Genomic DNA, 27,947 nt, shown 5'->3' with positions numbered 1-27,947 from the left:
ATGGAAGTCAGATGGTTCTGAGCATTTTGTATTAATTTAATGTATTTAGAAAAAGAAGAGAAATAGTAATTATTGCAAATGTATTTCAGTCACTCGAAAATTTGATGCAACATTCAGAGGACAACCCAAATCAAATTCGCATATTGGCACAGACCCTAACAGATGGTGGAGTCATGGATGAACTCATCAATGAGGAACTTGAGACATTTAATTCTCGCTGGAGAGAACTACATGAAGAGGTATGAAAATAAGAGAAAAATCTCTTTAATCTAATTTACATAAATATACAAGTATAGTAGATATAGGCCTGTCAGGTAAAATGAGGAATACTTTAAATATTAGCTCAGCTTCTAGTTTTAGATGGTCCAGTACCAGATACTGACTGAATTCTTTCCTTCTATATTATTTCATTCTTGCCAAAACCTTACCAAGTAAGATCTTTCACAAAAAACTTAGATGCACTTAGAGGAGTAGTGTGCTAAGGTCCACGAACTAATAACCATGTAATTCAAACTCAGGTCTGTTCTGATTGCAGTTGTTTTCCCTAAGCAAGTTTAGCCAATATGTATGGGTGTAGTCCTCTAACCTCTCTCCTTCTCCTTCTTCTCCCATTTTCCTTTCTTCCTCTTTCTCTTTTCCTCACTCTTGAAAACCAAGACATTACAAATGAGATTAAAAGAAAAGATAGTTGTATTTGATTGTAAAATATACTTTTAAAGCAGGAAAATAAAGTTAAGCTAGAGATTAAATCAGCATTCTACTGAGAGAACCTGAACTTAGATTCTATAACAGGAAGTTAGCGTGTGTAGTTTAGCATTTTGGATGCTGATGAGTATAATTCAGTTAAATACAACATCAATCTGAGGGGTTGTAAGTTTTGTCATTCCATTGAAATGTATAGGTCAGGAGACACACTAGTCACTCTGCCATTTCTCAAACCGGGCAAGCTGTTGTTAGATTCCAAAAAATGTTCTCTCTGATAGATTCAGCTCCTGACATGATGTCTGTGAGGCAGTTTCCCATCTCAGCAAAATCTGTAAGACTCAGGAAAGGATTTTTGTTTTCCTTTTGGCTATTATACAGACATTTTGGATTTATGATATTATTCTTCACCTCTTTTCTCGTCCCTTCTTTTCCTCCTCCCTCCTCCTCTGTCCCTCTCCCTCGAGCCTCCCTGCCTCTCTTCTACACCACATATATTTATTATGGTTACCTATAGACTGTTCATAATACAAATAATTGCAGTATTACGCCTGATACTGTTTTTTTTCTTCTCAATAACTTAAAGTTTTTATTATTTACACATAATAGAAAAATCATATTTCAAAACTCACATGTCATGAGTTTTTTCAAATCAACTGCAAAATGATATTATTTCTCCTAGTCAGAATTTTACTTACTCTATCATAAATTGAAAGTGAATGACTTTTCAAAAGAAAACATTTCATAATGACATTTAGATTCATATCCATTTACTGAGTGCAACTACTACATGTGAGATGCTGTTCTGTTTGGTAAGAAAAATATCCCTATCCTTAAGGACTTACGGACATTAATAAGTTATGCATAGATGAATGGATTTCCTAGTGTGTACAGGATATAAAAACCAATAATATCTGTGTAAGGTGTGAATGAAAAAAAAAGACTAAGAGAGGTGGTATCTATGAGGATATGCTAGAAAAATATTGATATTCAAGTGAGGAAAAACTTTACATGTGTAAAGCCTTGAGTTGGAGAACCCTACTCCCTTTGATCCCTCTGATGGCATGCAGTTCAATATGAATATTCCAGGGGAATTCTTCAGTCTTTGATACTGGCATTACATTGGGGAAGTACTCTATCCATGTTTTATCCATATTGACATAAGGGATTGGGGATCATAAAAAGATGATTCCAGTTTCTAGTCCCCTCACTGTTATACTGTTATTGTATGTGAGCGAAAGACAATATTTCCCTAAGTTTCAGCTACATTGGCAGTCAGGTAAATATTGATTTTCACATAGAGTTACAATTTCTTTTTAAATATATTTGAATATTAGTGTCAGGTAAAAGATTACAGTTCACATAAAACATTGTAAAGCATTGTAAAACTAACATTGGGTAAACTGTGAAAAGACCCAAATTTTAATCCTTAACTTTATTCAGTGTCCATCACTTCTGTCCTTAGAAATATACAATTCTCTGTGGTTTCAGCACTATTTCTTTAATTATCTTGTAATTTTTTTACTTAATTCAGAAATATATTTAAACCTGTTTGGTATGAAACTGATATTTCCCCCAAGATAATGCAGGATTAACATAGTTAATCTGAATATCAGAAGTCGAAATTGCTCAAAAGCCTGAAACTTTTTGATTATTGACATAATGCCTCAAGTACAAAATTTCACACTGGGCCTGAGACAAAACACAGACATATTAAAAAGTTGTATACAAGTACCTTTAGGCTATGTATATAAGGTATATATGAAGCATCCATGAATTTATGTTTTAGACTTGGATCCTATCCTCAAAATATTGCATTATATATATGCAAATATTCTAAAATAAAAATAAACAAAATCCAGAATCCAAGACAATTTTTGTCTGAAGCATTCTGTTATGTTGTGTGTTTATTACTGTACTCTATAAAATTTACAGGTATTACAGAATAATGGAAAATTTAAATAGCATAAGAATAAAGTATGAAGAACCAGAGAAATAGATTATCATTATCACCAGACTGCACACATTTTCTCATGACTGTGACTCAGTAACCAGTTATTAAATGAAGCATTCTGTATCTTTCAAAAAGAGCTAGCAAATAGGCCTTTGAATGTTTTCACCACAGACATGACAAATATTGGGAGAAATAGATATTCTTACACTGATTTAAATGTTATGCACTGTGTATAAATATCATATGGCACCATATATGTATCAATTAAAAATCAAAATTAAAAATGACATTTAGCCAAAAATAAACAAAATAGAATAGGACAATACTGAATGGCAATAAATGAATAACTGGCACATACCTCCACAATCCTTATGAAATTGATTATGAAATTTTGGCTTATATTTTCAAGCTTCCATTTTGTCAGCTGTGTTGACAAGTCCTGTTTCACCGTGTTCCATGACAACATATAAAATACTGCATTGACAGTCTTCACTAGGTTCAAAGAATATACTGCATGTTTAATAAGTGATCATCGTTTTTATTTTTGTTAAATGTATGCTAGAATAGCTACCCTTGAAGAAATATGTGTTTCTTTGTGTACACATATATGCATATGTTCCACTAAGGGCAGGAACAAACAAATATGTATCTTCTAATATGAAGAATAATGAATTGTACATACCTTCATTAATGAAAGAAAATAAGATAAGCAAAAGGAATTGCTCATTCTGTAGCTCTTAAAAAGAATTCTTGACTTCAACAATCAGTTAATAAAAATGCCGTAATAACAGTAAATGAACCTGAAATAAGTAAACCTGAAACTGTCATCAGTCTTGGCTATACTTACACTGTATATTTAGCAAATAATAACCTTAAGTTTATTTAGCAATGAAAATAAAAAGTATTTCTTTGGTGAACAAAGTCAAGAATATTATGGTTTAAAACAAATTGAGAAATGCTGGCTATAACCTATTAAATTTCAAGCTGAATTTTGGGGGTAAAAACAAATGTAAAACTCTGTTATTATCATCTTGCTTTCCCAGCTCCTCTAGTAATTTTTTTGAAGGTCTCAGCTACACTGCATCAGAACATCAGACTTTTCACCTAAGTAGGCAAAAGGAACATTCAGAGTATTGATATGTCTAACAAATTTTTACATGTCTTTCTATTACCTAAGTAGTTTGGAATTGATCAAAGTGCCCAGGTGACATACTAACATTAAAAAGAAGCCCTGTTACTGCTCATCATGGTAATGCATCATCATATCTTTAAAGTCATATCATCAGCAGAGTTTGAGAAGGATATTGTCCCTAAAATAATACAGTTTTCATCAAAGCCCTGAATATCTAATATGCTTTATTGTACCTGGCCCAGCTCTGGCTGTTGTGGCCATTTGGGAATAAACCAGTCAATGGAAGATATCTCCCCTTCTCCCCCTCTCCCCCCCCTCCTCTCCCCCCCTTTCCCTCACCCTCTCCCCCTCTCCCCCTTTCCTTCTCCCCCCTTTCTCCCCTCCTCTCTACCCCTCTCTCTCCCCTCTCACTCCTTCCTTCTCTCCCCCTCCCCTCTATCTTCCCTCTCCCCCTCTCTCTTCCCCCTCTTTCTCCCCTTCTCTCCACCTCTCTTCCCCCTTTGCCTCTCCCCTTCCCTCTCTCTCTCCCCCTCCCCCATGTCCCCCTGTTCCCCTCTCCCTACCTCCCTCTCTCCCCCCTCCCTCTCACCCTCTCTCCCTCTCTCTATAACTCTATCAAATAAATAAGTCTTTAAAAATAGTATTTACATAAATAGAGTCCTTTCATTTGCAGATAAGCCCTAAGACCATTTTATTATCAATTGCATTCCAATGTGAGAAGTTGGTGAGGTTTTTTTTTTTTTTTTGACTACCTAATGTTTCTTAAAGCTGCAATTATGTAGAGTAAAGGTAACATTCAATTGCCTGTTAAATCAATCAAACAGCTAGAGTTTTTATTGCCTATGAATATTTAAAAGAGATATGCTAGATCCCATCCCTAATTTCAAAGTGTGAGTTTGCATTCAGATAAGTAATAAATTATTTCCATCACTTTAAAAGGCATCTTTCACTCTTCATAATCATATGACACTACATTTTCTACCCATATTAATGATTTGAAAGATGGTTTAGTAAACCAGGAAACAGCTCCAGAAGCCATACAAAATCATATAAAGACAACTATTATAATAGCTTTATTTTACACTAGAGTAAGAAAGCTGCAGAAGATGTTTTACTAATACAATAAAATGTATAATAATGATAATAATAAACTGATTACAAAAACCCAGATACTGCTATAAGTGTTAAATATGCCTTTTCTCCTTTAGTTCTCACAAAAGCCTTAGGACGTACAGTCCTTATGTCCACATTTAAGGTGCAGCAGATTAAGCAATTCTGTCATCCCACATAAGAGTACTGGCTCAATTACCAGCTGCTCTTCTTCTGATCCAGCTTCTTGCTAATGTGCCTAGGAAGGCAATAAATGGTGGCCCAATTGATTGGATCCCTAGCATCCTTTGGGGAAACCCAGAGGGAGTTCTGGGCTCCTGAGTTCAGCCTGGCCCAGATCTGACTTCTGTGGCCATTTAGGCAATGAACCAGTTGATGGAAGATCTCCATCCCTTTCCCATCCGTTCGCTCTTACACACACACACACACACAATCCTTCCCTCTCTCTGTGTTACTCAACTTTCAAATAAATAAATAAATAAATTTATCTTTAAAAAAGAAATAGAAGGACCAGTGCCCTGGCTCACTTGGCTAATCATCCGCCTGCGGCGCCGGCATCCCATATGGGAGCCGATTCTAGTCCTGGTTGCTCCTCTTCCAGTCCAGCTCTCTGCTGTGGCCTGGGAAGGCAGTGAAGGATGGCCCGAGTGCTTGGGCGCCTGCACCCGCATGGGAGACCAGGAAGAAGCACCTGGCTCCTGGCTTCAGATCAGCATAGCTCCAGCTGTGGTGGCCATTTGGGGAGTGAACCAACAGAAGGAAGACCTTTCTCTCTGTCTTTTTCCCTCACTGTCTAACTCTATCTGTCAAATAAATAAATAAAAATAGAAATAGAAATAGGAAAGCAGCCAAAAGCTGCTGAGTAAAGAGGCTAGTGAGAATTTAGACCCAAGAATCTCTTGTTGGAATTTGGACACATGATCATTTGAGCGTATACTGCCTTTAGTCTGTGATCTCGAGCTTGTATAGTTATTCCTCTGTATCCGTAGTTTCAAAATACGGAGATTCAACCAGCTGTGAACAGCAAATATTTGAAAAATATACTTTTGTTCTGAATATGTACAGACTTTTTTCTTGTCATTATTTTCTAAACAATATAATCTAACAACTGTTTCCACAGCATTTACATTTTATGAAGTATTGCAAGTAATCTAAAGATGATTAAAGTATATGGGCGGGTATTCATAGGATATATGCAAATACCGTGCCATTTTAGATGAGGTGCTAAGGCTTCTCAGTTTTGATATCCATAAAATGTCTTGGAATTAATCCCTCATTGATATGGAGGGAAGATTATATCATAAGTATTTAGTTTTCTAATTGTTAAAGAAAGCTCGTAACAGGCAGAATAATTAAAATCATTTAATAATCTTAAATATTAATATATATTTAGAAATACAAAGCAGTCACAAGCTCTCTTGATTGCTGATTATTTCATCTTGCTGATTTTTGTTGCTTTCAAAACTGACATTAAATAGCAGGTAGAGTAAAAAGAGAAGAGACAAAATCTGAATTGATTAAATCTGCTGGAATAATAAAATTCATAGTAGGCAGAAAAAGAGACCTATGAATTGAACCTGGTAATTATTTCTTTGAGTTGTTCACTTGGCAACATATGTGTCTAAATATACATAGACCAGAATGAACAACTATTTACTGAAGAAATACTGTAAAGTAATCCCAAAAAAATAAGTGAAATTGTATCAGTTATGAGATTTAATTATATGAGAAAGTCATTTGTCTAATAAACTATTGTTATAATTAGATTTGATTCACTTCTCAGATGTTGAGATAAGACTGACTTATTCTCAAGAATAGAACTAAGTAACTCTCCTAAAATGCCCTCTGCAAAATACCAAGATAATTGAAAATTTCCAACAGATACAATTTTAAGTGTATTTTAATTTGCAGGGAAGTATAAGTAAACATTTATGGCTAGGATGAAAAGAATTGGATGAAAAGTAAGCCATACAGGTAATGCCGCTATCAGCATTGATCTTTGTATGAGTATTGCCCTGGAGTTGAAAGCGAATATCAGGAAGTTAGATTTTGAGTGAAAAATGCCATTTGGTAGAAAAGAAATCTGAGTCTTAGTCTCAAGCAAGAGGAGCATTAAACAGAGATCAACATACGGCTGTAAGGTTGTATCATCAGTACTGTTTACTCAGCAAACTCATATAAAGGCAGAAATGTTGAAACTAGATTAAAGCATTGAATTTTAAAATATTCTTTTTAAGAATGCATAAAACACAAGGAATGGAAAAAGATTTTTCAGTACATGTTAATCAGCACAAAGCTTGGCAAACTATCTTATATCTTACAAAATGAACAGCAAGGTAGATATAATTATTAGGGATAAAGAGGAACAAAATACAGTAATTCTAAATTTTGAACCAGTAAAATAGCTTCAAAATGCATAAAGGAAAAAATTAACAAAATAACAAGAAGAAAAATAAAACTACATGAGGATTGTGGGAAATTTCAATACCTCTTCCTTTCAACACACCAGATAAATTTTATGAGAGACAATGATTTTTAACAATTAACAAAGTAGATATAAAGAGCAAATAGAGAACCCCGAAGTCAAGGTATAACATATCTCCTATATATAAGCATCAGTGCATTCGTGTATTTGATTTTCTTAGAAAAAATATTCTTTTGGGCCATCCTCTACTGCTTTCCCAGGCCATAGCAGAGAGCTGGATCAGAAGTGGAGCAGCCGGGACTAGAACTAGAACCGGCACCTATATGGGATGTCGGCACTGCTGCAGTCATAAGATTAACCTACTGCACCACGGCGCCAGCCCCAATTCCCCATCTTAGCTATCATGATGTGAGCTGCTATAAACATGAGAGAGTACAGGTAACTCTAATATGCAGATTTCATTTCCCTTAGGTAAATTCCCAGGAGTGTAATGGCTGGGTCATATGGTAAATCTATTTTTAGATTTTTAAGGAATATCAATACTTTCTTCCATAGTGGTTGTACTAGTTTACATCACCACCAACAATGTATTAGGGTATCTTTTACCCCACATCCTTAACAGTATTTATTATTTTTTGATTTCTAGATCATAGCTATTCTAACTTGGGTGGAGTGAAACCTCATGATTTTCATTTCAATTTCCCTGATGGTTAGTGATCCTGAGCAATTTTTTCATGTGTCCATTGGCCATTTGTTTTCCATCCTTTGAAAAATGCCTACTTCTTAACTGGATTGTTTGCTTTGTTGTAGTCGAGTTTCTTGAGCTCCTTATAAATCCTGGATATTAACTCTTTATCAGATGTATAGTTCAAAAATATTTTATCCCTTTCTGTCAGATTACTTGATGTGATCCCATTTGTCTGCTTTTATGCCTGTGCTTCTGCTTTCTTTTCCGAAATTCTTTGCCTATGCCATTGTCTTGCAGAGTTTCCCTGAGATTTTCTTCTGGTATTGATGGTCTCATGTCATAGATTTAGGTCCTTGATCCATTATGAGTTGATTTTTGTAATCGAGGTAAGGGAGGAGTCTTGTTTGCTATTTCCTCATCTATAGATCCAATTTTGCTTTTAGATGTGTGTATTTATTTCTGAGGTCTGTAATCTGTTCGATTGGTCAACCTGTTTATTCTTGTGCCAGTGCCAGGCTGTTTTGGTAATAATTTCCCTGTAATATGTCTTTAAACATGGTATTGTGACGTTTCTAGCGTCATTTTTACTGTTTAAGAGTGCTTTAGATATTTGGAGTCTCTTGTGATTCCATATGAATTTTAGGTTTTTTTTTTTTTTTTTTTTTTTTTCCAAATCTTAGAAGGATGTCTTTGGTATTTTTGACTGGGATCACAATGAATCTGTAAATTGTTTTGCATAGTATGCATGTTTTGATATTTATTCTTCCAATCCATGAAAATGGAAGTTTTTTTTCCATTTTTGTGTCTTCGGTTTCTCTCCTTAATGTTCTGTAATTTACACTGTAGAGATCATTCACATTCTTAGTCAAATTTATCCAAGGTGTTTAAAATTTTTATAGCTATTGTAAATGGAACTGATCTTACAAGTTCTTTCTCAGCCACGCATTGTTTGTGTATATTTATTTTGTACATTGATTTTATATCCTGCAACTTTGCAAAACTCTGTGAATTCTAATAAGCTTGTAGTTGAGTCATTTGGTTCTCCAGTGTATAAGATCATCTCATCTGCAAACAGGAATGATTTTACTTCCTACATTCTCATTTGTATCACTTTGATTTCTTTTTCTTTCATAATGCCTCTGGCACTTACAAAACTATATTGAATATCAGTTGTGAGAATGGGCATCCTTTTCTGGTCCCAAGTGTTACTGGAAATGCTTCCAGCTTTTCCCCATTCAGTATGATGCTGGCTGTGGGTTTGTCATGTTATTGCCTTGATTGTATTGAGGAATGTTCCTTCTATATACAATTCGCCTAATGTTTTTATCATGAAAGGATGTTGTATTTTACCAAATGCTTTCTCTCCATCTATTGAGATAATCATATGGTTTTTGTTCTACAGTTTGTTAATATAATGATCAGATTTGTTGATTTGTGAATGTTGAACCATCCCTGCATACCAAAAATAAATCACACTAAGTCTGGGTAAATGAGCTTTTTGATGTATTGTTGGATTCAATTAGTTAGTATTGTCTTGAGGTTTATTTTGCATCTGTGTTCATCAGGGATATTGGTCTGTATTTCTCTTTGTTGTACCTTTTTCTGATTTTGCGATTAAAATAATGCTGGCCTCATAAAAGGAGTTTGGGATGATTCCTTTTCTTCCTATTTTTTTAATTGTTTAAGAATTGGAATTAGTTCTTTAAAAGTTTGGCAGAATTCAGCAATGAAGCCATCCAGTCCTTAGCTGTTCTTTGGTGAGAGAATCTTTCTTACTAATTCAATGTGCATCTTAGTTATTAGTCTGTTGCGGTTTTCCATGTCATCATGACTCAATTTTCATAAATTGTATGCATCCATGTATCTGTATTTTTCCTATAGATTTTCCAATTTGTTAGCATATAGCTGTTATTAATAATTCTTGATGATTATTTTCTTATTTTCTGGGATCCATTGTTACATTTTATTTTTCATCTCTGATTTTATTAATTTTGGTTTTCTCCCCCTTTGAGGCTAGTTGGGTCAATGGTATATCAATTTTTTTAATTTTTTTCAAAAAGTATCTTTTCATTTCACTGATTTAATATCTTTTTGGTTTAATTTTGCTTATTTTCTAAGTTTTATTATCCATTTCCTCCTAATTTTGAGTTTAGTTTTTGTTTTTCTAGGCCATTGAGATTCATTATTAGATAATTTATTTGGTGACTTTCCAATTTCTTGATGTAGACACTGATTGTTATAAAATTTGCTCTTAACACCACTCTTTTCTTTATCCTATAAGTTTGGTATTTTTGTACTGTCTTGTTTGATCATGTCAGGACTTTTTATTTCCCTTCTGATTTCTTCTGTGACCCACTGATCATTCTGGAGCATGTTGATCTGTCCCCATGTGTTCACATATTTTCATAAGTTGTTAATTTCCAACTTCATTCCATTGTGGTCAGAAAAGATACATGGTACGATTTCAATGATTGCGAATTTGTTGAGACTGGTTTCATTGCGTAACATATGATCTATCCTAGAGAAATTTCCATACATTGATGTAAAAAATGTGTATTCTGCAGCTGTGGAAATGAAGTGTTCAATAGGTATCAATTAGGTCAATTTGATCAATAGTGTATATTCACTCTGTTTCTTTCCCACAAAGAATACATCAAACTAATATTGTTTCATCTTCAAATTTGAATACATTTTGTATGAATAGATAATTCTAGTCTTTAACAACCTATTCTAAGGAATAAAATGTGTAAGTGATATATATACATACATATATATATATATAATGCTGGAAAATATAAGATTAGAAAATATTTTTTACCAAAATATAACTCAAATGTTAAAAGAAGAAAAATTTCAAGCCAGTCATACTCATAAATAGATGAAGAAATGTTCTAAAAATATTTGCAAACTGGATCTGGTCGTATATAAAACAAATTTTAAGCCTCATGATCTCTTCACATATACATCTTTTTCATATTTTAAACAGTGTCATAGATTTAAACATCAGTTATACCCTAATAGTTCTGAAATATTGCCTCTGGCATTTACTTCTACCCTAAGCTTTAGAACTTAAATATGCCCTCTTATTAGATATTTCTACTTTGATATTTAGTAGGCTGTTCAAACTCATTGTACTTAATTTTGAGCTTCCATTGAAGTTAAAGCAATTTTCTCCCTCCTTGTTAATGCCAACTGTTTATATTTCTCAGGCCAAAACATGAAAGCAAACATTGCCCTCTTTCTGTATTCCCCAACCTCTCTCTTAGAAGATCTGAAAGGTGGTTTCTGCATATACACACTTCATCTGGCAGGTAATGAGAGGTATATAAGCCACCTGCAATTCACTGTACCAATAAAGTTATTTTAATTTAATCACATGCCCACTTTTCGATCTATCTGTATTGTTGTGTCCTTAAGAAAAACATTAAAAATATTGGCCTCTGAATATATATATATATATATATATATGCTGTCAACATAAGGAAGTGATATTAGACCTATGTTCCAAATGATTGAATAAGCCATATATCTTTAAAAATGATGACTATTCCTCTGTTTTGCTACTCAGCTATAGGTATGATTTTTAGGGAAAAAACAGGACAATAAGAATAGATGTAGATATTATATTGTTGACCACTTTCTTCTTATTGACTATGTTTTGGATGTATTCCATTTTAATGGGAGATACAATAGCAAGGTGAAATGTATTTAGCTAATAAAATGTCATGAACTCCTGGATTTTCTCTAAAATGCTAGGGTTAGCTAGCTAGGAATGAGCCAAGTTCTAATACATAACTCCTCTCTTGGGTTATCAGAAAAAATTATAATGCTTTTAACCTCTTTTCTACCTAAGTTTTCCATACATAAAATATCCACTTCAAACAGGAGTTGTTGCTAGCTTGATTTCTTTTCTCAACTTCTACTCCCTCTTCTCCTACTTAATTATATTTGCCTTGTTTAAAAATGCTGTACAGGGAAGAGGGTGAGTGGGGAGAGAACTGTGAGATTAAAGTGAGGTACAGAAAAAGAAAAGGGCAGTGGTAAATGTTCATTGATGAAAAAAATGAGAGACAAGTTTCAATAATTTGAGTTGAGCAATAAGGCGGATGTGTTGCTGATTTTCAGACTAGTAAAAATGTAAGTGTATTTGCAGTCTAAGGGAAGATAAAATAGACAAAGTAGGAATATGTAAGAATATGGTATTGCAGAATAGCTAAAATGGAGTGACTTACTTTGTTAGTGGGAAAGAGAAAGTTGAGATAATATGGACATATTAGGAGGTACAAAATACTGAGGATGAGGAAATTCCCCCTGAAGGATTCCATCCCTGGAAGGGAGCTAGATCTTCACTTAGGTTGTACGGGATTGCTGGCATGAGGAAGGATTAGAGGAATACAGAACTGGTGCTACTGAGGAAGTGAGACCCTAAGGTATTTGAAATAAGAGTTCTTCTGTTGTAAAGATCTGTCTACAATAGGCAGAGGTGTTAGCAAACAGTATTTTGGACTTTTAAAGAAGACAACAAAGGGATTTTCAGTGGGAACAATTATCTGACTTTCGCTCATAGTTTCCTGAAAATACTAATTTCTTCAGAACCACATATATACCAACACATACATGATCAGAGAAAGGAGATTTTACTCATACTTTCTTTGATTGCTATCTCCGGAATGCAGAGGCTTCCTTCCAATTGTATGCATACTTGGAAGTCACTCATTTAATTATTCTTTTTTACTCCACCAATAAGTCACTGTGCCCTCATACCTCTAATGTGATTTTCATGTATTTCTTTTCTTTCTCTGATTTACCCAGTTTAATTTCGATACTTATTTCAGCTTTTTTCTATTGATCATTTTCCCTGAATTAGTGTAATTAAGCTCATTACATAATTTTCAGAGCCCAGTACAAAAATCAAATGCTAGATTCCCACAAAGATTAAGAATTAAGAGACAACATCATCAGAGAGGTAAACCAAATATAGGTTCTCTTAAACATGGGTCACCGTTTGCACAGGTTGCATGCCCATGAAGCCAGGTCCAGGTGCCATTTTATGTATTTGGTAATTTTTACATCTAAATTACATTTGAAAATATTCAGGAATTAAGAACTTAAACTCAGTTATGTAGAATGCAATTGCTAAAAAATGTTACTGGGATGACTAACCAATGATAAATGCATTGATATTTTGAAAAGGTACAATTTTACCTTATTCTTTGTATGCTAATAATGCATATATCTCCTAGGATTATATTTTTCATGTTTTGAATTTGATGCTTTATTTCTCTGCAGTGGAGAAAAGATATTAGATATCTGGAATCTTGACTTCCCTAGATTGAACACTCTGTGATAAAACTATTCAATTTATGTAAAAATTGCACTGCAAGCAGAGTGCTATGCCAAACATCTGTGTTCAAGGTGACTTCATTTTTGAGCTGAGTAGTGGACTGTGCAACTTGCTCTCATAATAATTTTAATTGAATAATGGGGCAAGAGTGATTACAGTTTTGAGGGAAAGAAATTCACTTGTGTAATATTTACACAAAGGTAATAAACCCAATAGTCCTTCCCTCTTTTATATAAAAAAATTGACATGAAAGTCTGTGCTATTTTCTTTTTAAATTAGAAAATAATTTTGTTTCTTCCCTATTTGCTTTAACTTCTTTCAATATGTAATAAATCATTTTTTGTTCCAACCATCAATTTGGGGAGTTATTCTGATTATTGTTTTAGTTATACTGTAACCTGCATCTTCTTGTTTTGAGCTTAATTGCCCTCTATTTTATAGATACATAACAGAGGAGTGTATGTAACCTTGATAAAAAAGGTACATGGCAAATAGGTTTCAGTCTCATGTTAATTACCATGAATCACAAATTTGTTTATTTTATAAATAATCCCTTCATTATCTTTAAATATAATTTACATTCAATAAATAGTGTTTCCTTGGGCACTTGCATTGACATATCTGAACTGTTTATAAAATAGTATTTAATTTTTTACCTGAATATATGCCCAAGTAGGGCATATTAGGGACACACAAATACACACAAACATGTATGTAGTTATAAATATATATGTTTAAACATATACATATTTATGACTCATGCAGTATATTTTAATATCTAATATTTATATATTATCTAATCTCAACAAATTATATATGCTTTAGAAGAGTATTCCAGTATTTATAAAATATGTGAATATATCCATTTATGAGTTTCTTGTCTTTAAATTTCTTATAATTTTGTGATTGAGCTTGTACCTCTATAATTGAACAACAAAAGAGAATTAATATGTGAATGAAAAACATGTAATATTAGAGCTTAAAACTAATTATTTGCAAAATGCAGTATGTAGTATGGATTGGTAAATTAACATTTTTGAATGAATTTTTGGATTAATTTTTTTCTTTTAACTTTATTGTCCATATATATTTTCATAACAGTTCATGAAAATTTCCAAGATTTATTTATTTGAAAGGCTGAATGTCAGAGAAAATGAGAGAAAGGGGGTGGTGGGAGAGAAGTGCTCCAACTGCTGGTTCATTCCCCAAATGGCCACAACAACTGGGCCTGGACCAGGCCCAAGCCAGGAGCTCAAAACTCCCTTTGGGTCTCACATGAGGGCTGCAAGGGCCCAAGCACTTGGGCCATCATCTGTTGCTTTTCCAGGTGCCTTAGCAGGGAGCTGGATCAGAAGCAGAGTAGACATGTTTTGAACCAGCACTGTAGTACAGGATCCAGCACAGACTACAGCTTAACATGCTGTACCACAACACAGGCCCAGATACGTGATTTTTTTTCTTTAATAAAACTTGTAATAATTTTTACTTTTGGCTCATCATAGTTTGCAATTATTGTTTAATCCCTATAATATAAAATATATTCTCAAGGGAAGTATCTATGTGTCTTAACCAACTTACTTTCCTATTCTTGGCTCTATTTTAATCATTTTCTTTTCAAGCCACTTCATAGAATTTTTAGTTTGATCAAATCTGTTGTTTAATATTCAGGCAAAACAACAAAATAACTTACTAAATAAAAACAGAAATAGGAGATGGAATATTGAAAGTTTCTTTTAATGTATTCTGGCATCTTGAGAAATCCATGTGTGTAATGAACAATAAAAATAATTTTGCATGTTCAACAAGCTGGTTTTAAGGTATAGCATGTAGGCTTTGGACTACAACTGCCGTCTTCCAGTAATTTATCAAGATGACAAACACAAAAGTAAAGAGGAGAGTCACCTAATACATGTTATCCACATCTTTTAGAAAATGAGAGATTGTTCCTTTGGCCCATACATGCACACCAATGAGAAAGGTGTTATTGTAGACAACAAGAGAATGGGTACTGGCCAAAAAAGAATGCCCCATACATGTTGCCATGGCAAAACTGGGAGAGTCTGCAGTATCACCCAGCATGCTGTTGGAATTGTTGTAAAGAAAGAAGGGCTTTGAAAAATGCCAATTTTATAGTGCTCTTCCCATTGGTCTTTTTGTTGTGAGCCCAATAAATTGTCTTTTCCTATATGTTCTTACTTCTTTCTTATTTAAGTCCTCTTTTCTTTCAAACTTCACTCTTCATAAGTCTTCTCAATTCTAGCTCATCATCAAAATTACACAATTGAGAGGGAACAGGGACTTTACCTTTAATTTGCCAAGATCTATTTGCATATTTATAACAGCACTTGCAGGTCATGCAAAGTTATTAAATTAAAAATTAGCCTGGTATAAATTTATTGAATTTTGAGTTCTGCCTTAAGTTGCTTTGGCAGTGCCAGACCAAATGACTTCATAGACCTTATATAGCCTGTGAACCAGACATTTCCCACCCCTGGCACATATTTCCTTTCAACTGCCTCTGAATTCCTACTTTAGTAAATGTTGATTGAGCCCAGAGAACTGTGTTTAGAAAAATTCTCTATATTCTGATGATGATTCTAGTTCAGAAACCCTCTTCCAGGTCTTTATTCCAAGCACATTTAAGGCAGTGTATTTGATTAATGTGCCCTATGTCTCAGATTCATTCATACTGTGGGCCAATAACTTTTTCATGCCTATCCACTGTTGATCACAGCTGGTCGTCTCTGTATCACACAGAAAAAAACTAATTTCCAATTGCTGAACAACTAAATGGAGCGGGGGGGAAAGAGTTGTCTTTGTCAGCCACAATTCTCTGTTGGAATGAAATATACAGTCTGTAGCAAACCACAACAAACTTTTCACGTCATAGAAAGAGCATCACCATGATCCTCACAATGAAACATTTATCTCTGGACTAAAACAGAAACTAGATGGAACAAGAATTCCCTGTTAGAAAGACACTAAACAGTTCTGCATGGCTATAGATACAGTCCACAATTTAATCTTGAACTTCTGACTAGTGTAACAGTCATACAATGGAGGGCCTAGCACTCGAGACCTGTTTAGTTCTCCCCCATGCTAAACAATTCCAGCACAAAGATTTGCACTCACAGATGATAAGAAGATAATGTTAGTAACAGAAGGTAAGGAAGACATGAGCTTTGGAACCAGTTTGCATCTGTTTCAGTCATGAAAGCAGGTGCATTCCATGCCAGATGACCATGGTCACTAATAAGGAATTGAGTCTAATGTGCCACACTGTCAATGTTTATCTGTTTCTCATGCTTTTGTTAGCACATTCGACTCTTCCCTTGCACTCCCAAACTACTTCCCAAGCTCTGTAAAAATATTTGGAAAGCAGAAGGAAAAGCAGCTGCTCCTATGTCTTGCTCCTGCTGTTCAAGGTACAATTCCAAGCCATATGAATCATATCAGAGCCAAAGACCCTAGCAGGAGTCCATTTCTACAAAACTGTAGGCTTGTCTATCTTACCCACTTGAAGGGAAAAAAAAAGAAAGGAAATTCTTATAATAACCTTAAGACAAAACAGTACAGACACTTATTGAGCTAGACCTGAGGACTTTGTCAGTGTAGTGTGGATATGTAGGATGACAGGAAGTAATAAACATCCTCTGTCTTGCACTTCAACTTCTTCCGAGTCTGGACAGTCATCTGGAGTTTTTGTGACAAGTAAAGATTGTAAATCTTCACGCTTTTGGACAGGATGAAAAAGGATCAGCCATCTCAGATCCCAGCAGAGAGGGAGATTTTTCCAGTTTCTCTGATAGAACTTCAACTAGAAACCAATTGGAAAGATGATTGCACATAGGGACCAGTAGGGTCCATAACATTGTATTTATATAGCCTAAACTCTGTCCTACATTACAGGAGAGATCCAGCAGAGATCTCTGTGTATATCAGAAAAGCACCATTTCTGCTTTTCAGGGCTATGTTTGAGACTTTGAAGAGTGGAAACTCTGTTACACATAACCCACTCTTGCGACCTTCCTTAGCTGAACTGAAAAAGATACTGTGACAGATGTGCTTTCCTCATATTATGTGACTTACAGGAGGACAAAGATATTGTATCCAGTGTTTATCCTAAGAATTTGTGTTCCTGGGTGGCGAGTTAAGTATTACCAAGAGTGTTAGATTCTCAGAGCTTTCTCAAACTATTGTGCTGACTGAATATGAATGCCCTTATCAGGGTAATATCAAATGACTAGTTTATTTACCTAACAGTGACTAATTGCCTCAGAACCCCTAACATATCTGTACTTGGTTTTCAAAAGGTGTCTCTCAATTAGGTACTATTTTACTAGGATAATTGCCTATACACCCCAGCTTAGAAGCACCAGCTATAGTTTGTTTGAATTGTGATTTCTTGCCTTTTCCTACTACCTATGCTTACATAAAGAGAGGCATTGCATCTGTGGCTTCCTGGAATAACAGAAGCAATTGCCAGCAATCCATTAAGTGGATTGGTGTCTACAGTCTTCCCTTTGTTTCTGACTTCAATTCATAGCACCTATGGCTTGATTTGAATTTTGTACCCACCTATGAGGTTTATGTATTGCTTCAACCTGTTGTCTTAATCCTAATTGAATTGTACCTGGACTCTGATTTTGTCCCACTAGTCTGTATCAGGAGATTTTCTGTGACATTTTAAGTATTTGTGATACCAATAAGACATTCATTGCCTACAGTTTAGACTTTCATATTATGAGTATACCTGAAGTCAAATAGCAGCTTGCCATTGGACCAGAGAATTTTGTTTACCCAGAGTCCTCTGATGTTAGATAAGAGGAACTCCATAATTCCTTTCTTGGTTTTCTGAATTACTTTTCATCCATTTTTTCAAGCTAAAATAAGGTATCAGTTTACTCCTGTCAGGACAGAAGATCAATTTTGGTTTTCTGCACATGAAGATGAATGAGTGCATCAGAAATCCAGAAATGTCTTATATATGTATTACTGTACAGCTCATTGACCATTCTATCAATGCTTTACTTGAAAGTGTTGGCTATCTGATGTCAAGTTCCATTGATAAAGTGATTCCCAAACATTACTTTTCAAGTATGCTTCCCTCAGAGGTCACGAACGAACTTCAGTGACCTACTAAGACCTAAAACAGATGAAGTCCCAACTCACCATGACACAGATGGTTTTAACATTTATATTATTCCCCTGTAAAGGACACTGTGGAGAGCTCCATGCATATGCTTTTTGCTTTCTCTCCCCAGTGCTTTTTTTTTTTTTTTGACAGACAGAGTGGACAGTGAGAGAGAGAGAGAGAGAGAGAGAAAGGTCTTCCTTTGCCATTGGTTCACCCTCCAATGGCCGCCACGGCTGGCGCGCTGCAGCCGGCGCACCATGCTGATCTGAAGGCAGGAGCCAGGTGCTTCTCCTGGTCTCCCATGGGGTGCAGGGCCCAAGTACTTGGGCCATCCTCCACTGCACTCCCTGGCCACAGCAGAGAGCTGACCTGGAACAGGGGCAACCGGGATAGAATCCGGTGCCCCGACCGGGACTAGAACCCGGTGTGCTGGCGCCGCAAGGCGGAGGATTAGCCTAGTGAGCCGCGGCGCCAGCCCTCCCCAGTGCTTTTAAACACAGTGACAGTCATAAAAATAAATTTTAGAAGGCCCTTGTTCTGTGTGGGTACAAACTGTTGAAATCTTTACTTAATATATACTAAATTGATCTTCTGTATATAAAGATAATTGAAAATGAATCTTTATGTGAATGGAATGGGAGAGGGAGATTTGAGGGTTGCAGGTGGGAGGGAAGTTATGGGGTGAAAAAGCCACTGTAATCCATAAGCTGTACTTTGGAAATTTATATTTATTAAATAAAAGTTAAAAAAAATAAAAAAGAAGTCTATATGCAAAAAGAAGGCCCCTTGTGTATAATATAAACTTCTTTCATGTATATATAATGTAATTATATAATGTAATATATAAACACATGTGAACATCTCTGATTATTTATAGCTTACATTCCTATCAAACATAGCAACAAATATAGCACAAACTCAATTATATGAAAGCCCCCGCCCCACGAATTACATCTAAAGTGTCTTAAAGCAGACTATTTAAAAAATTTATTTGGAATTTCTTGTCCAGTGAACACAGTTGGGGGACCTCTTCTCTTTAGAAAATGGCAGGAAAGCTTAATTTGAAAACAGGATAAAAACAGCAAAGCAAATATTTTGATGGTTGCTGAGACTGTGAACATTGGTAAGTTGTTCTTTCTGCTGTAAAATTTTCTTCTTTTTTCTTTTTTTTCCTCAGAATCTCCATTGAATTTCCTTTGCAAAATCTTAATTGTAGTTATGTTGAAAAGCATTATTTCCTCAAGCTGCTTGGAAGCATATCTAGATACCCATACTTTTAAATGTAGCTTTGCGGAGTTCACTTACTTTCTTAACACCATACGAAGTCATGGAAAATAGAATCTCTAAGCAATCCCAAGAGGTTCAAATCTACAAAGACAGCCCAAGGTGTTTTTCAAATTTTAGCTTCTTTGCAGTAGTTCTAAAGAAATAAACGTTGTGAAAACCTGTTTCTGAGACAAATACTAACCAGTCCTTAAATAATCACTGACATTTCTCTGGCACATCTCCTTAAAAAATCATGCCTCATATATATAAATTGGTTGTTCAGTGAAGTTATCAGTCAATAGGCGATGTTGCATTTGATGTGAGCAATAGTACATACGTGGTTCATTCATATCCTTCTATATCAATCGATTTATCTAAAGCATTGAATTTGCTGGCTGTTGCAGAAAATAAAAAATATCAACACGTATTTCTTAGCCTTCTAATCACATAACACTGTTACTATGCTCAGTGTTTCACGGAAGTATATTTCCCACATCTGTCTTTAGTTTAGTCTTTCAGGCCGCCATTTCCTATCTTTTCCTGGACCACATGCTAACTGTTGTAATATCTATTACATTCCACTGGCTCTATTTCAGTTCAACAAGTACTAAATTCATGGACTGTGTTGGTAGTTTGCTGCATAGATTGTACTAAGTAGGGCACAACCATGATACTGGCTGTTCCTCAACAATGTGCTTGATTATTCTTTCTTACTAGCATCCTAAGTATATCTCATTGTTTTCTAGGCTCTGTAGCAATTCCACTTTGGTTTAGGTTAAAATTTCAGTTTTATACTTATTTTAATATTTTTCCATTTTCTTTTCAAATTTAAATTATGGTCTAAGGGACTTGACCTAGAAGAAAACAGTGACCATCTTTCACCTTACAGTTTAATTGTGTCCTTCCTTGCCCTGTCTGGATCATATTACTGTCCATTAGCCAGGGAAGTAGGAATGAAAGAAAATGGGAAAATTCCTCCTATTAACTAGTAGTTTTGTGGTTTCATGTATTTTATATAACAAGGACACAAACATTGGCTTTCTTTAGAGTCCAAGTTTAAGAGGTCTTGCAGAAACTCTTTAATCTTTCCATTTCTTTAACAAGGTATTTATGTCCTTAAAAACACCTTCAAGCCCCCTTTGATCTTGGGGTACTCAACACATCTTTGAATGTTCCTTCTGGATAACTCAACCATGATTATTCAAACATTATTCAGTGCCACCTGACCTATGGAAAATTTTTTTGCCAAACCAAGTACTGGAAAGTATAGACTGCTCCTTATCTTCCTTGTGTCATCATTTCTAATTCCATTTTTAACCCCTCAAGAGGTACATAGTTTCTAAAGCTGCTAGCTGCATAAGATGTGTTGAAGTTGGTGATTAGGTACTACTTGGATGTACTTTAATTCCAGGCTTTATCAGTTATGGCCTTGGAACTTCACTCCCTTGCTTGAGGCAGAAAAGTGGAAATACTATCATTTGTTTCTACTTGAGGAATAAGTAGAAAAGCCACCCTTAGCTTTCCGTTTCAACTTGGGTTCATATGACTGATTTAGTCAAAAATCTTCAGAAAGTGTGTGAACTTTGTAGAGTAATGCAAGAAGGCTGGCACCCCCACCTCTTTTGTAAGCTCATTTGTCTTGTTATTTCCATTTCATAGTACCAATTTTTTTCCCACTGAAGACTGTAACCAAAATGCTGTGACAGTAGAGTCCAGTGTATTCATATCTATAGTGATGTTGCTTTAGACCAGATCTTCAGTTAAATAGAAGAGCTAGATCAGGAAGAAACAGCTTATAAAAATTTTCTCCAAGGGGCTGGTGTCATGGTGTAGAATGCAGGCATCCCATATGGGTGCCAGTTCATGTCCCAGCTTCTCCACTTCCAATCCAGCTCCCCAACAATAGGCTGAGAAAGCAGTAGAAGATGGCCCAAGTCTTTGGGCTTCTGCACCCACGTGGGAGACCTGGAAGAAGCTCCTGTCTCCTGGCTTTGGACCACCCCAACTCCTGCAGCTGTGGTCATTTGGGGAGTGAACCAGAGGATGGAGGTGCTCCCTCCCTTTCTCCTTCTCTCCCCTTCTCTTCCTCTCTCCCATTCTCTCCTCTCTCCCTCTCTTCTCCCCCTACTTTAACACTCACTATAAACTCTGCCTTTCAACTAAATAAATCTAAGGTGCATGCATGGGTCTGTTAAAATGAGCATTCTTGTTACTTGACACTTGAATAGATTACAATCACTTGATAAAGTGATAAACAGTGAAAGGAAGTAATTGAACCATTTGCCTGGCCTGCTGACTGAACCTGACACTTCAGGAAAGAAAACTTCTTGGCCAGCATGGCTCTGCAGCCAAGAGGCTGTCAAATAATTAAGATTAGTGTCATCTTATGGATCTGTGTGTAAGTATCTCAGAAGCCAGCTGAGTAGGATTTGGTTTTAGCACATTCCTTATAGGATTCTTGTCCCCAGTGTCTATGAGACCAAAACTTACTCCTTATTACTCTACTTTCTGCAATATGTAAATATTTAGGGTGAAGCCAATTCTTTCCCCCTGAAGCAGAATCTTAAAGAATTTGTAGTTAATTGCTTTCCTTCATTTCCATGTGAATTTGGAATTTTGTTTTCTTTAATCTACTGACATTGGCCAAAATGTTTTATTACATGAGAAAATAACATGCAAAAATTAAAATATTTCACCTGTTCATATCACACTGGTGAGTTCTTATAAACAACAAATTTTGTGTTTTACTATAAAATCATAAAAATATTCCCATTTAAAATCAATCACATGATATCTGCTATTTATTTCTCTGAGACAGAGATTAATAAGATTTAAATAACTACCAGGTAGCTTCTCTTCATAAAGAGGCTGAATTTTTTTTCATAAATAAAAGTATAGCATGCAAGACATTGCATTTCCTAAGGAAATCCACACTCGGACTTCCAAGAACCAACATATATATAGAACTCCTTGCCCATTAAGGAGAATCCCGCTTTTTGGTATAAGACTTACTAAAACATAGATCTTATAATAAGTGTACTTATTGATTAATATAAAAAGAAAAATTATAAATAACTGAGCATTCTGATGCCTGGTGCACAGTAGACATACAAGAGTATTTTTTTAAGTAATTGGATAAAGATAAAGGTTTATGAATGATCTAACGATTCAAAATGTGTCTTTAACACACATACACTTCCCTTCTAAAAGACTTATGTGATTCTTGAACAGCCAGCCCAACTGGGGAACCCACAGCAAGGAGATACTAGATGAGAACCTCTTTCCAAGCTGTTTGTACAATTGACCTTCCCCAGTCAAAACTCAGACATCAAAATTGCCTTTCTCTACTTTTTCACCTAAAACAAATACAATAGAGCAATAACATATACCAATAAAAGAAGAAGCAGAAAACAATGACAAATACTCTCTCATTCCCATTCTTAGATCTCCTGGATATTGAAAGAAAATGATTTTATGGTCAGAAACTAAATCATACTGAAGATTCCCTTTCTCAAATGCGTTTCTTAATTTTAGCTTGTTGATTTGTATGCCATATTTTTCAAATTTGCATACTATGCAAACAATAGGAGGATTACAGTTAGTATAGGACAGTAAATTTTTTAAGATTATTTATTTGTTTGACAGAGTTTACAGACAGTGTGAGAGAGAGACAGAGAGAAAGGTCTTTCTACCATTGGTTCACTCTCCAAATGGCCGCAATGGCTGGAGCTTCGCGGATCCGAAGCCAGGAGCCAGGACTTTCTTCCTTGTCTCCCATGCAGGTGCAGGGCCCCAAGCACTTGAGCCATCCTCCACTGCTATCCCAGGCCACAGCAGAGAGCTGGACTGGAAGAGGAGCAACTGGGACTAGAACCCGGTGCCCATATGGAATGCCGGTGCTGCAGGCAGAGTATTAACCTAGTGCGCCACGGCGTCGGCCCCAGGACAGTGAATTTTAGAACATTTTCAGTAATTTAACTTGTGCAATGTAAATTTGATTTGCACTTGTTTTGTTTGCCTGAAAAATGATTTATCCTGGCATTCTACTAGATTTTTCTTAGGTTTGGTTTCAATCTTCCTGTAGAAAGATACAGTGTGTGGTTTAATTCTTCAAAATATGATGCACTTAATAAGTATTTGCTGCCATCTAGATATCGTAAATGTAAGGGAAATAAAACTTTATGCTAATTTTCTCAGCAAATCTTGTTTTGGTATTGAAAACACCACATTCATAATTCATTTGCAATCATGAGCTAAAACATCCCTTCTTAACTGAAGTAAAAATTGTCTTTTATATTGAGTTTAACAAGTATAGTACAAGTGTAGGACATGTAGCTCTTTTAGTGAATGTTAATTTGGGAAAATGTTATTGGATAATTTGTCTTAATTTTCTCTATTTTTAAGCACATAATCACATTTTAAATGTATTTTTAATTCCAATTTCCAGTTTTTTCTTTCACATGAGGAAGTCATTCATCCAAAGTTCTTTAGGCACATTGTGCTTTGATTAAAGTGTTTGTAATATTGTGGTGCAATTGTTAGTGTATTATTTTTAAAGTGGCACTATAAGGAAACTTCATTTCACTGTGATAACTTATCAATGGGAGAAAAATTGATAACTTCATTTTTGTAACTTTTGCCTTAGTTCAGGTACAAATTTACTCGGGCAAGGAAGCATTTAGAGCTATCTATGATAGCACTCACTTAGGATATATATTTTAAAAAAATACATAAAAATTGTGCATATTTTTGGGACACCTGTGATGTTTTGATATGTGTATGCATTACACAGTGTTAAAATCTGCATAAATGTATATTTCCTCAAACATTTATCATTTCTTTATGCACAACGCTGTTTCCTAGACTTTTTGATAGATAAATGATAGCGTACATTATAATTTTCTTTAGTCACCTTACTGTGTAAGATATCAACAGTACTTCTTACTCTTATCTCAGTATAACTTACCTGAATCAACCATTCTACATCCCTTCCTTTTCCTTACAACTCCTGCCATCCTTAGATAATTGCCATTTTACGCTGAGTTCTATGAAGTCAACTTGTTTAGGTTACATATATGAAAAAGATCATGTAGTACTCGTCTTTCTGTGCCCGGTTTATTTCACTTAGCATAATGGCCTCTAGTTCCATCCACGTTGTTTTAAATGACATCGTATTAGCAGTTTTATGGCAAGTTTTAGTTCACTGAGTTTATGAACTGCACTTTCTTTATCCTTCATCAGTGGGCAGACACCTAGTTTGCTCCCATTTCTTGACTGTTTTGAAGAGTGCTACGGTAACTGGGGGCATGCAGATGTCTCTGTAGCAGACAGATTGCAGTTCTCTTTGTTACAGAGCTAGTACATTGCTGGATTGCTGGATCATATGAAAGTTTTACTTTTGCTTTTTTGAGGAACCTCCACACTGTTTCACAGTGGTGTACTAATTTACATTCCCACTAACATTGTTCAGGGGTTCCTAGTTCTTCACATCCTCACCAGAACTTGTAATCTTTTGTCTTTTTTTGGTAATACCCAGTATGACTGGAGTGAGCTGAGGCTTTAATTTCTATTTCTATGATAATTAGTGATGCTGAACGTTTCTTTATGTCCCTGATGACCATTTATAAGTCTGTCTTTGACAGATGTCTATTTAAACATATTGCTCAATTTTTATAGAATCCCTTGGTTTCTTGTTATTGAGTTGAGATAGTTACATATTATGGATGTTAATCCCCTTTTTTAAATTTTTTATTCATTTTAAAGAGTTGCAGAGAGAGAGAAGGAGAAGCAGAGAGGGAGAGAGGGAGAGGTCTTTCATCCGCTAGCTCACTCTCCAAATGGCCACAAAAGCCGGAGCTGCACCAATCAGAAGCCAGGAGCCAGAAACAACTTCTGGGTCTCCCACATGAGTGCAGGGGCCCAAGACTTAGGCCATCTTCTATTACTTTCCCAGGCCATAGCAGAGAGCTGGATTGGAAGTGGAGCAGCTGGGGCTCCAACTAGCACCCATATGGGATGTTATCACTGTAGGCGGTGGCCTTACCCACTACACCACAGTACCGGTCCCAACCCCCTTTTTAGATGTATAATTTGTAAATATTTTCTCATAAGTTGTATTTTTGCTCTATTTCCATTTTTAGTTTGTTGAAATTCTATTTCTCTATTTTTGTTTCATGTGCTTTTGGGGAATTAGATGCAATATCTCCTTGCCATTTCCAATGTTGTAACAGTTTCATTGTTTCATGTCTTACATTTAAGTCTTTAATCCATTTTGAATTGATTTTTGTACGTTGGAAGAGTAATCTTTTTATTTTATATGACAGTGATCTTAGAAATAATTCATTTTCATACATTTTGATTTTTATGTAGTTTTAATCTTTGAAAATTATTTTAAAAGTTACTTCATTGTGTTTTTCTTGGTAATAATTATGAGGACTCACTTTACTGCTTTTATATTTTTACTGCTGATTGCCAGTCTTTTACCATTTATATAACTTCATATTTGCTGTTTCTGTCTAGCTATATGATTCCTTGTATAGAAGAGTGGATTAGCTAAAGAGATTGAATAACATTTAAAAATACAGTTGAGCATTACTCTGGAATAACAAAAATCTTGAGTTGATCTAATATTGTTCAGGACTTCCTACCAGTTACATTCAAGCACAGGTCTAGTGGGCAGAGAGTCCTAGAAAAATCACAGACCTGGCGTCCCATCGAGGTACACTGAATAAGATGTTTAGAAATAGAAAGCAGCTTATGCCACAACTAGTTCAAAGAATTCTAAAATCTTGGGATGGCCTGAGATAAAGAGTTTGTGTAAAATAGTCCCTCTTACTGACTGCCAGGCTCAACAAAGAACCAACCCACCTGAAGTCAACTCTGCCATCATCTCTTAGGCCGAACAGTTCCTTTCAGGCCATGAAATCTCATGAATATGGAAAGTTTTCTAAAAATGGTCATCAGGCTAGGTATATGGCTTATTGTCATATTTCAGATTTTTCTATATTAAAATTCTATAGATGTACATGAAAGGGTGTTCCATTTACAGCTTTAGCAAGAGGAAGAACCAAATGTAAACAATGTCTGAGTTGCAGTTATGATGTGATCTGATTGGAGGGTTGTTTGGCTACCTGTCAGAATCTTGAAATTGTATCATTGGAGATTGATTTCTCTAGATGAGCTCTGAGTTACCTACAGGAAGATTATTTTACAATGCAGAAGGCTCTGATTATAACCATGAGCCTTTATTATCTGAATTATTTTGTAATATAATTTCTAGTTGAAGTTTTGACTTAAAAACCCTCCATGTGAATTAGAGTACAAGGCAAGGTCTTAGTCACTGGTCTTTGATAGAGTATTTTAATAGAAATAGAATAAAGGTTGCCCCAGATAATGTTCCATCCTATTCTGATATTTTAATACAAAAATAAAAGGGAGATTTATTCCCCAAAGGACAGATCTCTGAGCAGTGATGACCTTTTTTTTTACCAATTTCTTTTGTAAATCCCTTTTTTTTTGTCTTTAACTGTTGAACTTTTCTGCTTTCCCCATTAAAAACCCTTCTTATCACCATTCATCCCATCATAATCGAAGTTATTTGGATAGTACTAGCATTGAGCAATGAATAAGAGAGCCATAATCCTTGACCTCGGTAGAGCATACAGTTAAAGTAAATGCAGACAGTTAATCTGAAATTTTTGCAATGTAATGTGGCAGATGCTAATAAAAATATAAAGTGCAGCAGATATCATTGGAATCATATGTATATAAGATAATGGTAATGCAAATAGCTTTATTTATCTCTTCCACAACATAGTCATATATGAAAACATCATGTTGTATACCATAAGTACACACAGTTTTTACTTGTAAAATAAAAAATAAATTTCCTAAAGTCAAAAGGAACCCAGGAGAGGCATCTCCATGAGTTAAGAGAGTATCAGGTATGGTCACTTGCAAGAGATAGCGTGTCTCAGGCAACTCAGAGTATAAATATATATTAGTCACAAAGAGAAAATTAGGGACTAGATTGCTTAAGAAAAAGCCAATAGCATTATTTAAGGCCATGAATCAAGAGAGACCTGACATGGGACCAGGTTGTGGTGTAGCAGGTTAAGCTACCCCCACAATGCTGACATCCCATATGGGCAGGAGATGGGGTCTGATGGTTCCATTTCTGATCTAGCTCT

General features: G+C 35.3%; 1 protein-coding gene across 15 annotated transcripts in view; it reads left to right on the top strand.

The window, feature by feature from the left end:
* DMD (dystrophin) overlaps nucleotides 1-27,947 on the top strand; it is a 2,248,405-nt gene that overhangs the window by 902,740 nt on the left and 1,317,718 nt on the right. For all 15 annotated transcript variants that reach the window (XM_070067426.1, XM_051827673.2, XM_051827679.2 and 12 more), the window contains one exon: nucleotides 90-239. In XM_070067426.1, the coding sequence (XP_069923527.1) occupies nucleotides 90-239 (150 nt within the window). The remainder of the gene's footprint in view (nucleotides 1-89; nucleotides 240-27,947) is intronic.

The sequence above is a fragment of the Oryctolagus cuniculus genome, chromosome X (assembly GCF_964237555.1).
Source record: "Oryctolagus cuniculus chromosome X, mOryCun1.1, whole genome shotgun sequence".
Taxonomy (NCBI): Eukaryota; Metazoa; Chordata; class Mammalia; order Lagomorpha; family Leporidae; genus Oryctolagus; species Oryctolagus cuniculus.
The sequence above is the reverse complement of the archived record's forward strand: the minus strand, read 5'-3'. Positions and strand labels throughout refer to the sequence as shown.